This window comes from Heterodontus francisci, chromosome 12 (genome assembly GCF_036365525.1).
Source record: "Heterodontus francisci isolate sHetFra1 chromosome 12, sHetFra1.hap1, whole genome shotgun sequence".
Taxonomy (NCBI): Eukaryota; Metazoa; Chordata; class Chondrichthyes; order Heterodontiformes; family Heterodontidae; genus Heterodontus; species Heterodontus francisci.
Window position 1 is genome coordinate 78,546,760 of NC_090382.1, and position 15,509 is coordinate 78,562,268.

The 15,509-nt window shown below is 41.0% G+C and overlaps 1 protein-coding gene across 1 annotated transcript in view; it reads right to left on the reverse strand.

Annotated features, from left to right (window-relative positions):
* Positions 1–286: 286 nt before the first annotated feature.
* ddx46 (DEAD (Asp-Glu-Ala-Asp) box polypeptide 46) overlaps positions 287–15,509 on the reverse strand; it is a 99,735-nt gene continuing 84,512 nt past the window's right edge. The window contains exons 21-24 of the mRNA XM_068043702.1: positions 13,572–13,790; positions 4,538–4,682; positions 4,156–4,229; positions 287–676 (exon numbers count right to left, since the gene is read on the reverse strand). Of these exons, the coding sequence (XP_067899803.1) occupies positions 629–676; positions 4,156–4,229; positions 4,538–4,682; positions 13,572–13,790 (486 nt within the window). The 3' untranslated portion in view covers positions 287–628. The remainder of the gene's footprint in view (positions 677–4,155; positions 4,230–4,537; positions 4,683–13,571; positions 13,791–15,509) is intronic.

The following is a 15,509-nucleotide window of genomic DNA, read 5'->3' on the forward strand; positions in this document are numbered from 1 at the left end:
TGGGCTATATGTTTGCCTACAGGGCTATAAAGGGCTTGGATCCCTGAGTATATGAAAGATGCTTTATAAATGTAAGTTTTTTTTACCCAAATGAAATAGATTTATATTCAAAAAAATTGACTCTGCATGCAGAAATGAAAATGAAGCAGCATTATAATGAGCCACTTTTATTGTTATTTTAAGCCAAGTAAAATCAGAATAAAATGCTCAGTGGCATACGATTTTCGCTAGTATTTCTTCACACAAATATTCTAAGTTTGGTGATTCAATAAAGGAAGCCATGAAATTAAAGATAATGTTCATTTTATTTGACTTTTGTGACATTTCTGTATCCCAGCATACAAAAGACAACATTTTTACACTTGAAGAGCATGAGTACGTTTTGTTCACATACAATAAGTTGGATGTAGTAAAAGTTTAACAGAAACTTATCTCTATTACTGTAATACACAGTTTCCAGAAATTCACAAGATGGATTCTACAGATTCTGTAGAATGGTTAAAAAATATTTTCAAATGCATCTGTAATTTTAACATTATAGAGAGAATAAAATAAATCAATTAACCCACAATAATGGACTACCTTCAAAATTGACTTGTAGACACATGACATACATTTCACAGGTCTCCTACAAAACCTTGTATCGTCCACGGTTGGTTGGCTGGTATGAATTTTGCTGCAAGAAAAATAAATGTTTAATAATATAGTTACTACATAAATGCACAACCACCAATAAAACACTGCTAATGGTTACCTTTTACAGCATCTTATAGCAAGAGGTGTGCATTGTACCGAATTATCTACCCTTTCCTGTTACAAACTCTTTTGGAACATAAACATTTAAGTTGTTAACAGGCCGGCTTTTAATAATCTCCAAACCTGGTCCCCACTTCAAGACACTCAAAGTAACAAGAGAAGACTTGGCAAGGAATAAGACGAATTCCCTCAATTGTCAGCTACATGCAGTTTGAAGAGTGTGTGTGCATTTGCTAGAACATCCAACACAATTTTTAAAGCAATAGAAACAGACTCCAGTCCACATCATCAGGAGCCTGAAATTCCTAGGTTTGGGGAGGCTTGAAATTGGACAATTCTCCTGCTAGCAAAGAGAGGCGGGAAGAGAAATTGCCAGAATTGAGGTGGAACCAATTGTTAAAAATCCTGATCTGGGAGGTGGCCCGCTATGCCCCAGCAGCATGGCTGGGAGTGTGTGTGGAGATATTCAGAGACTATCCCAGGAGTTCCGTGCAGCTCATCCTCTTAAGCCCAATAGAACTATGCCCGCTGAGAAGTGTGGGTTCCATTAAGAGCCTCGTAAAGGCCTCAAAAATGCAAAGGAGCAAAGGTAATTGGCACCAGAGGGATGGACTACATTTCCTGTGATTTCCTCTGGGAAAGAAATTTTTCCCCTATATCTCTGGTCTCATTAATGCCCTCAGGCTCTCCCTATTGGAGCACTTGGGTTTCCTTCTGACAACTTGGCAGGGGTCTCTCTCATTGGCCTGGGCAGTCAGCGGATAGAACCTTGCCCATATTTTCAGTAGCAATGCAGAAATTTTGGGCCCAAGGAATCTAGCAGTTAGGTGTCAGTAAATGATTAATCTCTTTATTTAACCCAAGATGAAAAGATAGTTTGTGAAAAGCATATCCTTACCAGGGTTGAATGCATTTGTTTTTCCTATGGTCAAGATGCAAAGGTCACCAAGGCTGTACACCCATTGCAACATAGGTTATTTCCACTATTTAAATATCAATTTTTATTTTTTCATTAACCCAAGGAAGATTAAAGTATTTTCCCTCAGCAAAGTTGGACAATCTAAACTAAACAGTGCACTTAGAAGCCTAGGGGATAAATTAAACATAGGGATCTTTTTTGTTACCAATTTACTTCCCTCTTCTCCCAAGGGACTGTACAGCAACAATGTGATTTCCTTTTGTAAAATGCAGAATAAGTATATTCTAATAAAAGAAAATGACTAGTACTTTTAGAATGCCATAAATACAGAGGTTAGAAACCAATTAAAATTGAAGAGGGCTTATTGGGACTATAATGATTAAAAAAACTAAACGAGAATTCGAGAAAATAAAAGATTAAGAGCAAGATAAGGAAAGCTAAAAGGAAGTATGAGAAAAAAGTTTTTTAAAAATCCAAAGTATTTCACTTTCATAATATCAGTAAAAAATAAAACTGTTGAAAGTGAGGTGAGATCTCTGAGAGGAGAGGATTGTCAATTTGTAGACATTCGAAAAATGGCGCTGATCTTTACAAAAGAAAATTCAGGCGAATCCTGAAGTGGCTAAGAGAAAAATGAGCAATATCATGACAGATAAAACAGTTAATGACAGTGTTTCAGAGTGGTGTCCCATAGGGTTCAGTTTTGCGGCCACTTCTGTTCACTGCGCATATCAGTAATTTAGATGAGGGAGTGTAATTTAGTTAAGCTAAAGAAAGGCAAAGGGCTGTGGGCCCAGTAGGATACATTCAAGGACCTGATGGAAATGAGGGAAGAAATTTCAGAGGCCCTCAAAATTATATTTTAGGGCTTTGAGTGTGGATGTGAGCTGGAGAGGGATCAACGTACTAGTACCCATTTTTAAAAAGGGAGTCAGCACTGATCTAGGTAATTAAAAACCAGTTAGCACATCTTTAGTAAAAAAAATCTTTAGTGTCTTTAATAAAGGATGAAATTATCATGTATCTAGATAAAGAGGAAATAGTTGGAAGTAACCAGCATTGATTTTAAAAAGGGCTTAACAAACCTCAGAATTTAACTGAGGTAAAAAACATGATAAATGAGGGAAATGCACTGGCTACTTGTACATGGACTGTAAGGAAAGCCTTCGTCAAGGTGTCACAGGATAGGATAGAGAAGCTTAAGGCAGATGGAATTAGGGAGAGAATAGCAAAGTGGAATAAAAACTGGTTCAAGGGAGAAAGTAGAGAGTAGGAGTTAATGACAGTGTTTCAGAGTGGTGTCCCATAGGGTTCTGTTTTGCGGCCACTTCCGTTCATTGCGCATATCAATAATTTAGATGAGGGAGTGTAATTGAAAAATGCAGATTATGCCTAAAAAGAGCACAGTTATTTTTGTTTTTAAGAGGACCAAAGGAAACTGCAAAGGGATTTTACTAAGAGGAAGATGGAAGGGTTGGATGTGAGGGGGGTTGGGGGGCGGTGGGGGGAGAGAATGGGCTAAAATGTGTTATTGATTTCAGTTTCATCAAGTGTGTTAAACCATTTGGTTAAAACAAAATAATGCCTATTCTGAATGGAAGAGCAGAGGGATTTGGGGTATAGGTTGACAGAACATTAAAGAAAGCCCCTCAGGTTGATAAAGCTGTAAAAATCTAATGGAATTTTAGGTTTTCTTAAAAGAGGCATAGAATATAAAATCCATGAGGTAATGACAAGCCTACATAAAACCTTACTATAACCTTAGTTGGAGTACTGGGCTCAGATTCACTAGGATGCTGCCTGGTATGAGGAAATGTAAATACAAATTGAAAAATTGGGTGGTTTTCTTTAGAAGAACACAGATGGTAGAGCATTCTGATAGAAGTGTTGACAAAAATGTTTAAAATTATGAGAGGATGAGGCAGGGCAGATAAAAGTGGACTGTATGAATAGTTGAGGGGTCAAGAACAAGAGGCCATGGATATAAGAGTAAATGCAAGAGATTTAGAACAGAGGGCAGAGAAACTTCTTTACACAGGGTTGCAAGGCTGTGGAATTCACTTTCAGGATTAGTGGTTGAGATGGCAAAGTAGGCCAACACTTAAGATTAAGTTGGATAGCTGGATGAAGGAAAAGGGGTTTAAAGGATATAGGGAAAGATGGGTACATGTGATTAGAAGTAATTTCTTGTGTGGAGGATAAATACTGACACAGACTGGTTGGGTAAAGCAGCCTGTTTCCATGTTCAGTATTTCTCTGTCCCTTTGATCTCAAAATGCTGAATATTTCCCTACCGAACAGCTCCAATCAATAACAGTGAAACATAATATTAATTTAGTCAATGTTTATTGTTTAAAAAAAGGATAGACTTCAGAAACAGGATTTTAACTCTCTCAAAGGATTATTTTACTGAAAGTGATTTTTATCAATACTGGGTGGAAGGAATGGGTTTCAGAGAATATTTCCATTAAGCTTCTTACCAGTCTAATGAGTTCTTCTTTAATAAGTCTTGTAATCTCAGCTTTAGCTTTCTGAACAGCCAGCTCACTGGCACCTGTTAAATGGCAGGAAAATATGTTAAAAAGAATGAATGCATATTAACACAGTAGTTCATAAAAATTAACAGCACAAAAGTCAAAGTTGAAGCCTGTATTGTACTTCTTAATGGTACATTCTAGAATTAGATGGTAATGTAAATATAAAATGTGTAAATAAGGTTTTGGTCAAGCTTCAGGAGGCAGTAGTGCATGTTGTGCTCAAATTCCACTATTAAATAAGGCAGCAAATGCTGCAGTTTCTCGGCTTGATGCCTAAAGCAACATTTTTGCAAGTAGCACTTTAAATAAATTCATCAATGCTTACTTTCTATCGCAAGGTAGATTTTCCGCTCGCCCTCTTTGGGCTCTTTCCCTGGAGGAAAGTAAGTGCCCCTAATAGTGATGGCAGCTTCTGAATATTCACTAATCCTCTGCAGAGCTTCCTTGGATGTTACCTTCCACCTGGCCGTCTACAAAATATTAATTGCAGAAGATGAAGGCATGGCAGATACTTAAACATTCTGTATGTGCTTATATTGTTTTCACTAAATTCTACTATGCCTGGGCTTCACAGCAATAAGTCTTGTGACATCTTATTAGTATACTCACAAGGACACAGTTCAAACCATTTATTAAAGCATCAAGTGTTTATTATAGGAAATAGGAGCAGGAGTAGGCCATTTGGTCCATTGAGCCTACTCCGCTATTCAAGCAGATCATGGATGATCATCTACCTCTATGCCATTTTTCCCCACTATCCCCATACCCCCTGACGTCTTTCTTGATGTATTCATCATTTTCTGTCTTGAACATGTTCAATGATTGAGCGTCCACAACCCTCTGGGATAGAGAATTCTACAGATTCACCACCCTGAGTAAAGAAATTCCTCCTCATCTCAGTCTTAAATGGCCTGCCCCTTATTCTAAGACAGCGTCCCCTTGTTCTAGACTCACCAGTCAGAGGAAACATCCTATCCACATCCAGCCTGTAAGAATTTTTAAAGTTTCAATGAGATCACCCCCGATTCTTCAAAATTCTAGAGAATACAAGCCCAATTTCTGCAATCTCTCCTCATAAAATAATCCCGTCATCCCAGGGATTAGTCTGGTGAACCTCCACTGCACTCCCTCTATGGCAAGTATATCCTTCCTTAGATAAGGAGACCAAAACTGTACACAATACTCCAGGTGTGGTGTCACCAATGCTTTATACAACTGAAGCAGTACATCTTTACTGCTGTACTCAAACCCCCTTGCAATGAAGGCCAACATACCGTTTGCCTTCTTAATTGCTTGCTGCATCTGCATACTAGTTTTTAGGGACTCATGAACAAGGACACCCAGGTCTCTTTGGACATCAACACTTCCCAAGCTCTTGCCATTTAAGAAATACTCTGCCTTTTTGGTTTTTCTACCAAAGTGGATCACTTCACACTTATTCACATTATCTTCCATCTGCCATGTTCTTGCCCATTCACTTAGCCGGTTCCCAATCCCCTTGAAGCCTCCTTGCATCCTCCTCACAACTTGAACTCCCTCCTAGTTTTGTGTCATCTGCAAATTTGGAAGTTACAATTGGTCCCCACATCCAAGTCATTTATATAGATTGTAAACAGCTGTGGCCCAAGAACTGATATTTGCAGTACCCCACTAGCAATAAGCCTGCCATCCTGAGAATGACCCATTTATTCCTACTCTTTGCTTTCTGTCTGTTAACCAATTCCCAATCCATTGCAGTATATTACCCCCAATCCCACGTGCTCTAAATTTTGTTTACTAACCTCCTGTGTGGGACCTTATCAAAAGCCTTCTGTAAATCCAAATACACCACATCCGCTGGCTCTCCTTTATCTATGCTACAAGTAACACCCTCAAAAAACTCCAACAGGTTTGTCAAACATGATTTCCCTTTCACAAATTCATGTTGACTCTGCCCAATCATATCAATATTTTCCAAGTGTCCAGTTATCTCATTCTTTATAAAAGATTCTAACATTTTCCCTACTACTGACATCAAACTAACAGGTCTGTAGTTCTGAGTTTTCTCCCTTGCTCCCATCTTAAATAGTGGGGTTACATTTGTTACTTTGCAGTCTGCAGGAACCCTTCAAGAATCTATATAATTCTGAAAGATAACCACCAATGCATCTATCTCTACAGCCACCTCCTTCAATACCTTGGGATGTAGCTCATCTGGTCCAGGGGATTTATCAACGTTCAATCCAATTAATTTTTGAGTACTACCTCTTTATTGATATTAATTACTCTCAGGTCCCTTGGTTCCCTAGTATTTCTGGGAGATTTTTTGTGCCTTCCTCCATGAAGACATACACGAAGTAGTTCTTTAGTCTCTTCCCCCATTTCCTCATTCTCCACCACAAACTCTCCTGTCTCCGCCTTCAATGGACCCACATTCATCCTTGCTAATAGTTTCCTTTTCACATACCTAAAAGAAGCTTTTACAGTCCGCCTTTATATTTCTAGCTAGTTTAGATTCATAATCTCTTTTCCCTTTATCAGTTTCTTGGTCCTCCTTTTTTGGACTCTAAATTGCTCCCAATCCTCAGACTTACCACTTTTTCTGACGACCTTTAACCTTATGCAATCCTTAACTTCTTTTGTAAGCCATGGTTGATTGTTGGGTTTGTGTGTCTTAGTGGAATGGATATTTGTTGTAAACCATGTAATGCTTCTTTAAATACTAGCCGTTGCCTGTCTACTGTCAAATTTTCTAATGTATTTGCCAATCCACCATAGCCAACGTGCCACTCATACCCTCAGTTTCCTTTGATCAGATTTAAGACCCTAGTTTCAGAATAAACTATATCTCTTTCAAACTTAATGTAGAATTCTATCATATTGTGGTCACTATTTCCTAATGGCTCCTTTACAGCAAGGTTGTTAATTAGCCCTTTCTCATTGCATAATACTAAATCTATAATAGCCCGATCCCTAGTTGGTTCTTCAACGTACTGCTCCAGAAACCCATCTTGTATGCACTCCAGGAATTCATCCTCCACAGCATTAGTGCTAATTAGATTTGCCCAATCTATATGCTAATTGAAGTTGCCCATTATTATTGCATTGCCCATGCTACATGCAGCTCTAATTTCCTGATTTATACCGTGCCCAACATTACCACTGCAGTTTGGTGGCCTATAAATAACTCACACCGTTTGCTGCCCCTTGCTGTTCCTTAGCTCCACCCAAACTGATTATCTTTCTAATTTTCATTTGACCTTTCTTGAACACCATGCTTAACCAGCATGCTTTTTTCTACTTTTCACACAAACAACTTGACTTTATATAGCACTTTGAACACAATAAAATGTGTTACGAATGCATCCTTTTTTTAACTAATTTTTTTGAGGACTTGGGTTTTGAAACTGAAAAGGATTCCATAGATACTGGAACTTTTGTGTTTTTTTTAAAAAAAGAGATCATCAGAAGGTCTTTTGGACTGAGCCTGTAAACAACAGTTACTGGAAGAATCAGGGAATGCTAACAACAAGTCTTACTGGAAGCCACCTGTCTTCAGATAATTACCCAGCAGGGGTTTTTTTTGACTTGGGGAAAGACGTTTACAAAGAAGTGACAGGTCAAGATTTATATGGGTCAGGAGGCTTGACTCTTGTTAAAAAGACAGTTGGAGAAAACTTGCCAAGGGAACAAACCCCAACTCAGTCTATTCCAGGTCTTTGAAAAGCCTGCCAGTTTTTTCATCTTTGAGAAGCTCTGAAAAGCAAGTGTAAGAAATAGAATGAAACTGTTGCTGCATTTTTCCTGGAAAGCCTGCCCAAACTGATTGTCAATGTCACCAGACAAGAAACTGTTCTAGGAAGATCCCAGTGACAGCTGTCTACGCACATTTGGGACACCCAACCAAACCAAAGGACATCTGACATCTTTCCATATCTTCTCTTTTTTTCTTCAAAAACTTGCAAGTATTTGGCCAAAGTATTCTTTTTGTCTGTTTCTTTTTGTAATAGAACTCTAAAGAGTAAATCTTTTAGTTTAGTTTAGAAATACAGCACTGAAACAGGCCCTTTGGCCCACTGAGTCTGTGCCGACCATCAACCACCCATTTATACTAATCCTACATCCCTACCACATCGCCACCTGTCCCTATCACCTACCTATACTAGGGGCAATTTATAATGGCCAATTTACCTATCAACCTGCAAGTCTTTGGCATGTGGGAGGAAACCGGAGCACCTGGAGGAAACCCACGCAGACACAGGGAGAACTTGCAAACTCCACACAGGCAGTACCCAGAATTGAACCCGGGTTGTTGGAGCTGTGAGGCTGCGGTGCTAACCACTGTGCTGCCCTTTTCGGTTAACCAGTGTTTGTGTATGTGTGAGGGGCTAAGGTAAAAAGGGAACTTTTATATTTAAATCTGTGTGTTAATGTTTTGCTTCATTACTGATTAAGACTCGTTTTATAATAAACTGATAATTTGCTGTTTATTAAAGAAATGTGTTTGGTGTATTTTATTCCAGGATAAAAATAGAATCAATGACCGACAGTATCAGTAACTGGAAAAAAAATGAAATATATGTTGTAACCTGTGGAGAAGTGGAACTAGAAAAACAGTGCGCTCCTCGCGCCTCGGTCGTAACAAATGTCCCAAGGCACTTTGCAAGCATCATCAAATAAAATTTGACATCGAGCCACATAAGGAGATATTAGGTCAGTCATCTTTATATATTGACATCAGTTATCTTTATAGTCATGGATTGAGAGAAATGTGTCACATTAATCATAGTGGATACAGACTCAGAACAAATCTAAGCAGTACATTGACGTTGGCCAAACCTGTCTCAAACATGACCCGTAGAACTATCAGAGAAAGAGCAATCTCATCCAGTTAGGTTGCAACGGGTGAAACGACAGTGTGCTAACTGGTGAAATAATCCAGCTGGCTTAGAATGTATCAGGTACACTCCTGTTTGCATTCCTTGAACTTGAGTGAGCAAATGCATGAGTGAGCAAGTGGGTGAAATGATAGGGATTTGGGAACACTGAAGCTTTTACTGGGGATAAAGGTTTTGAAGGTGGAGGTTATGGAGTGGTTCAGCATATTAATAGTTGTGCATGTGTCATGGCAAATGGAGAACCAAAGAAAACGCAGTAGCATCTAAGAGTGCAGTTGTAAATGACTTGGGAAAGAGTTTTTCCAGTAGTGGATGCAGAAGAAAGTGAGATTGAAAAAGCATGGGGGAGTGGGTGCTGAGGAATACAAGGAAGTGGTTGGAGATGGCCATGTTGGATTGAGACCACTAGAGTAGAAGTCATAGGAAATACCACAGTCAAGGTGGCTGTGAATATAGTTGGGAAGGTTTACATGGAGGATTTATGTAGAGTTTGTATTACTGGTTGACTGTTACTTGATCACACGAACACAATACTTTTCCATGTTTTTAAGTGATGGTCTGAAGATGCAGAGAACTACCATAAAGTAGATAGACCAATAATATTAAAGCATCAAATCTCAAGCTGTTCAGAAGTCCAATTAATTTGCAACTTTAAACTCCAATTACTGCAATAAGGAGGGATGATATCTTAGAAGGTTCCTCAGATGGGGAGAATTTAAAAACAAAAAGGGGGCAATCACTTGGCTGGGACTGTACTACAGGCCTCCAAACAGTCAGGGAGAGATGGAGGAGCAGATATGTAGGCAAATCTCAGAGAAGTGTAAAAATAATAGGGTAATAATAGTAGGGGATTTCAACTTCCCCAATATCAACTGGTAGTCTTAGTGCAAAAGGCTTAAAGGGGGCGAAATTCTTAAAATGCATACAGGAGCGCTTTTTGAGCCAGTATGTAGAAAGTCCTACAAGAGAAGGGGCAGTACTGGACTTAATCCTAGGGAATGAAGCCGGACAAGTGGCAGATGTGTCAGTGGGGGAGAATTTCGGGGATAGTGACCATAACTCTGTAAAATTTAAGGTAGTTATGGAAAAGGACAAAGATGGACCAGAAATAAAGGTACTGAATTGGGGGAAGGCTGATTTTAATATGATAAAACAGGATCTGGACCAAAGTGGACTGGAAGCAGCTACTTGTAGGAAAGTCTACATCAGACCAGTGGGAGTCATTCAAAGAGGAAACAGTGAGAGTTCAGAGCCAACATGTACCCGTTAAGGTGAAGGGTAGGATCAACAAGTCCAGGGAACCCTGGATGTCAAGGGATATAGAGGATTGGATCAGGAAAAAAAAGGAGGCTTATGGCAGATTCAGAGCACTGAAAACAACAGAGGTACTAGAGGAGTATAGAAAGTGTAGGGGGGGTACTTAAAAATGTAATTAGGAGAGCAAAGAGGGGACATGAAAAAACACTGGCAGGCAAGATAAAGGAAAATCCTAAGGCGTTTTGTAAGGATATTAAGGGCATGAGAATAACCAGGGAAAGAGTAGGACCCATTAGGGACCAAAGTGGCAATCTGTGTGTGGAGCCGGAGGACATAGGTGAGGTTTTAAATGATTACTTTTCATCTGCGTTCACTATGGAGAAGGACGAAGATGATTGATGAAGGAAGGGCAGTGGATGTTATCTATATGGACGTCGGTAAAGCCTTTGACAAGGTCCCTCATGGCAGACTGGTACAAAAGGTGAAGTCACATGGGATCAGAGGTGAGCTGGCAAGATGGATACAGAACTGGCTCGGTCATAGAAGACAGAGGGTGCTTTTCTGAATGGAGGGATGTGACTAGTGGTGTTCCGCAGGTATCAGTGCTGGGACCTTTGCTGTTTGTTGTATATATAAATGATTTGGAGGAAAATGTAGCTGGTCTGATTAGTAAGTTTGCGGACGACACAAAGGTTGGTGGAGTTGCGGACAGTGATGAGGATTGCCAGAGGATACAGCAGGATATAGAACGGTTGGAGACTTGGGCGGAGAAATGGCAGATGGAGTTTAATCCGGACAAATGTGAGGTAATGCATTTTGGAAGGTCTAATGCAGGTGGGAAGTATACAGTAAATGGCAGCACCCTTAGGAGTATGGACAGGCAGAGAGATCTGGGCGTACAGGTCCACAGGTTACTGAAAGTGGCAACACAGGTGGATAAGGTAGTCAAGAAGGCATACGGCATGCTTGCCTTCATCGGTCAGGGCATAGAGCATAAAAATTGGCAAGTCATGCTGCAGCTGTACAGAACTTTAGTTAGGCCACACTTAGAATATTGCGTGCAATTCTGGTCGCCACACTACCAGAAGGACGTGGAGGCTTTGGTGAGGGTACAGAAGAGGTTTATCAGGATGTTGCCTAGTCTGGAGGGCATTAGCTATGAGGAGAGGTTGGATAAACTCGAATTGTTTTCACTGGAATGACGGAGGTGGAGGGGCGACATGATAGAGGTTTACAAAGTTATAAGCGGCATGGACAGAGTGGATAGTAAGAAGCTTTTTCCCAGGGTGGAAAAGTCAGTTACTAGGGGACATTGGTTTAAGGTGAGAGGGGCAAAGTTTAGAGGGGATGTGCGAGGCAAGTTCTTTACACAGAGGGTGGTGAGTGCCTGGAACTTGTTGCCGGGGGAGGTGGTGGAAGCAGGTACCATAGAGACGTTTAAGAGGCATCTTGACAAATACATGAATAGGATGGCAATAGAGGGATACGGACCCCGGAAGTGCAGAAGGTTTTAGTTTAGGCAGGCATCAAGATCGGCGCAGGCTTGGAGGGCCGAATGGCCTGTTCCTGTGCTGTACTGTTCTTTGTTCTTGACGATGTAGGTGCAGAGATCAGGGAGGGGGACTGTGATATACTTGAACATATCAGCATTGAAAAGGAGGAAATATTAGCTGTTTTAGCAGGCTTGAAAGTGGATAAAATCTCCAGGCCCAGATGAGATGTATCCCAGGCTGTTATGTGAGGCAAGGGAGGAGATAGCAGGGGCTCTGACACAAATTTTCAAATCCTCTCTGGCCACAGGAGAGGTACCTGAGGATTGGAGGACAGCGAATGTGGTACCATTATTCAAGAAGGGTAGTAGGGATGAAGCAGGTAATTACAGGCCGTTGAGTCTAACATCAGTGGTAGGGAAACTATTGGAAAGAATTCTGAGGGACAGGATTAATCTCCACTTGCAGAGGCAGGGATGAATCAGGGATAGTCAGCATGCCTTTGTCAGGGGAGATCGTGTCTAACTAGATTGAATTTTTTGAGGAGGTGACTAGGTGTGTAGATGAGGGTAAAGCAATTGATGGTGTCTACGTGGACTTCAGTAAGGCTTTTGATAAGGTCCCGCATGGGAGATTGGTTAAGAAGGTAACAGCCCATAGGATCCAGGGCAATTTGCGAGTGGAAGCCTGTGACCAGTGGTTTACCATAGGGATCGGTGCTGGGACCCTTGCTGTTTGTAGTGTACATTAATGATTTAGGCGTGAATATAGGAGGTACTATCAGTAAGTTCGCAGATGACATGAAAATTGGTGGGGTTGCAAATAGTGAGGAGGAAAGCTTTAGATTACAGGACGATATAGATGGGCTGGTAAGATGGGCAGAGCAGTGGCAAATGGAATTTAATCCTGAGAAGTGTGAGGTGATGCATTTTGGGAGGACTAACAAGGCAAAGGAATATACAATGGATGGTAGGACCTGAGGAAGTACAGAGGGTCAGAGGGAACTTGGTGTTCTTGTCCACAGATCACTGAAGGCAGCAGCACAGGTCGATAAGGTGGTTAGGAAGACATATGGGGTGCTTACCTTTATCAGCCGAGGCGTAGAATATAAGAGCAGGGAGGTTATGATGGAGCTGTATAAAACGCTAGTTAGGCCACAGCTGGAGTACTGTGTACAGTTCTGGGCACCATACTATAGGAAGGATGTGATTGCCCTGGAGAGGGTACAGAGGAGATTCACCAGGATGTTGCCTGGGCTGGAGCATTTCAGCTATGAAGAGAGACTGAAAAGGCTAGGGTTGTTTTCCTTACAGCAAAGAAGGCTGAGGGGGACATGATTGAGGTGTACAAAATTATGAGGGACATTGATAGGTCAGATAGGAAGAAACTTTTTCCCTTAGCAGAGGAGTCAATAACCAGGGGGCATAGATTTAAGTTAAGGGGCAAGAGGTTTAGAGGGGATTTGAGGAAAATATTTTTCATTCAGAGGGTTGTTGGAATCTGGAATGCACTGCCTGAAAGGGTGGTACAGGCAGGAACCCTCACAACACTTAAGAAGTATTTAGATGAGCACTTGAAATGCCATAGCTTACAAGGCTATGGGCCAAGTGCTGGTAAATGGTATTAGAATAGTTAGGTGCTTGATGGCCGGCAGAGACACGATGGGTCAAAGGGCCCGTTTCTGTTCTGTATAACTCCATGACTCTATGATTCCACCCAGAAGATACACTCTCACCTGTGGGAAATCATTGATCTCGAGCTCTTCCTCATATCTTTTGAATGATTCAGTTTGTGCATTTTCTGGTTTCTCATCATCTTGCTTCTCTGCTGGCACATAGTTGAGTTTGGCATTGATCTTCTCTGCTTTCTGCTCTGCAATTGTTTTAGCAGAAACAGTTGGGGCTTGGAGAGTGCGGCCTCTCATAATGGCATTTGTAGCCTGCTGCATCACATCCTGAATTTAAGGGAAAGAAAATAAATGTATTGAACACGAGGGAAGATACAAATACGCAGCACATTATTAGGAATGCTGCAAGTTCACGTTTAGAATGACACAACGTATCAGAACCCAAGTGAAATAGCAGTACAAGTTCACACCCATGATCCTCCACAGTGTAAGTTCTGGGCCTCAGCTGCGCCACTTTGAGGAAACATTAAATAAAGCCACACTCTTACCCCAAAGGGAAACGCCAAGCAGACTTACTCTGGGCCAGTCTTCCACACTGCTTAATACTGTTTTGAAACAACACTGAAGATCTTCAATGTTGAAGATCTTGCTTGTCTGACTTCAATTATCTTAGCCAGAAATGGCTATTAACTCAAGATCCAGAAAAGCAAACACAGGATACTGTTGAAAGATCTCAAGATTTCTTTTGGGAGGGAGGGGCAGAAGGAAGAGAAGAGCACACACCTGTAAAATTTAAGTAATGTGATGCCAGCATGAGAATGAAACTTTCCTGCCCTTCTCTGATCCCTATTTGACAGGGTGAACTGGTGACTTGCACCCAAGGACTCTGTCAATGCTCCTTGGGTAGCCCATTGATAGAACTTAGGATAACACAGGCTTTGAGTTTCTTGGCTTTCCTTTAGGAACAGATCTGGATTCCACTCAAATATCTTGCTCAGCTCCAAAACACAGTCGGAACTTGCCATATGGGGAATTATTCCATTCCTGACAGTTTGTTGAAGCAGCAATACACTGTACAGCATATAGCTGAACCATTATTCACATCATATAATCCATTAAGGGAAGGATCAGCTAGAAATTCAAACCTAGCGGTCATCTTGGTCTGAAGTTTTCTCATCACCTGCACTTTTAAAGACATTAATGCATGTAAATAGAGTATAAGCACATTTCAAAGGTGGCAATTTAGCAGCTAAGAAATAAAGTCTTAAACTAAAGAGAGGGGCTGGCGGTTTTCTGACTAAGCTATAGGTCCCCATAGAACGACCCTGTGCAAAGCAAATTTTAAGGTAGCACCCTTGGTTCAACGGTAGCACTCTCACTCAAGTCATAAAATTATGGGCTCAAGCCCTACTACACAGACTTGAGCATATTAATCTAGGTTAATACTTCAATGTAATACTGAGGGACTTGTCAGAGGTGATGTCTTTCAGATAGATGCAAAAGATTCCATGGCACTGTTCAAAGCAGCACAGGGGAATTCTCCACTGCCCTGGACAATATATTTTCCTCAACGAACATCACTAAAACAAATTATCTGGCCATTAGGTTCTCTGCTGTTTGCGGAACTTTGATGCACACAAATAAGCTGCTGTGTTTCCCTATGTTACATCAGTTATTATATCAGTGACATTTCAAAAATACTTAATTGACTGTGGAGTACTTTAGGTTGTCCTGAGATCATGAAAGGCACTATATATATGAAAATTCAAAACCTGCGGCCTCTGACAACTAGATGGACAAGGGCAGCAAATGCATGGGAACACCACCACCTGCAAGTTCCCCTCCAAGTCACACACCATCCTGACTTGGAATTATATCGTCGTTCCTTCACTGTCGCTGGCTCAAAATCCTGGAACTCCCTTCCCAACAGCACTGTGGGTGTACCTACCCCACATGGACTGCAGTGGTTCAAGAGGGCAGCTCACCACCACCTTCTCAGGGGCAATTAGGGATGGGCAATAAATGCTGGCCTGGCCAGCGACGCCC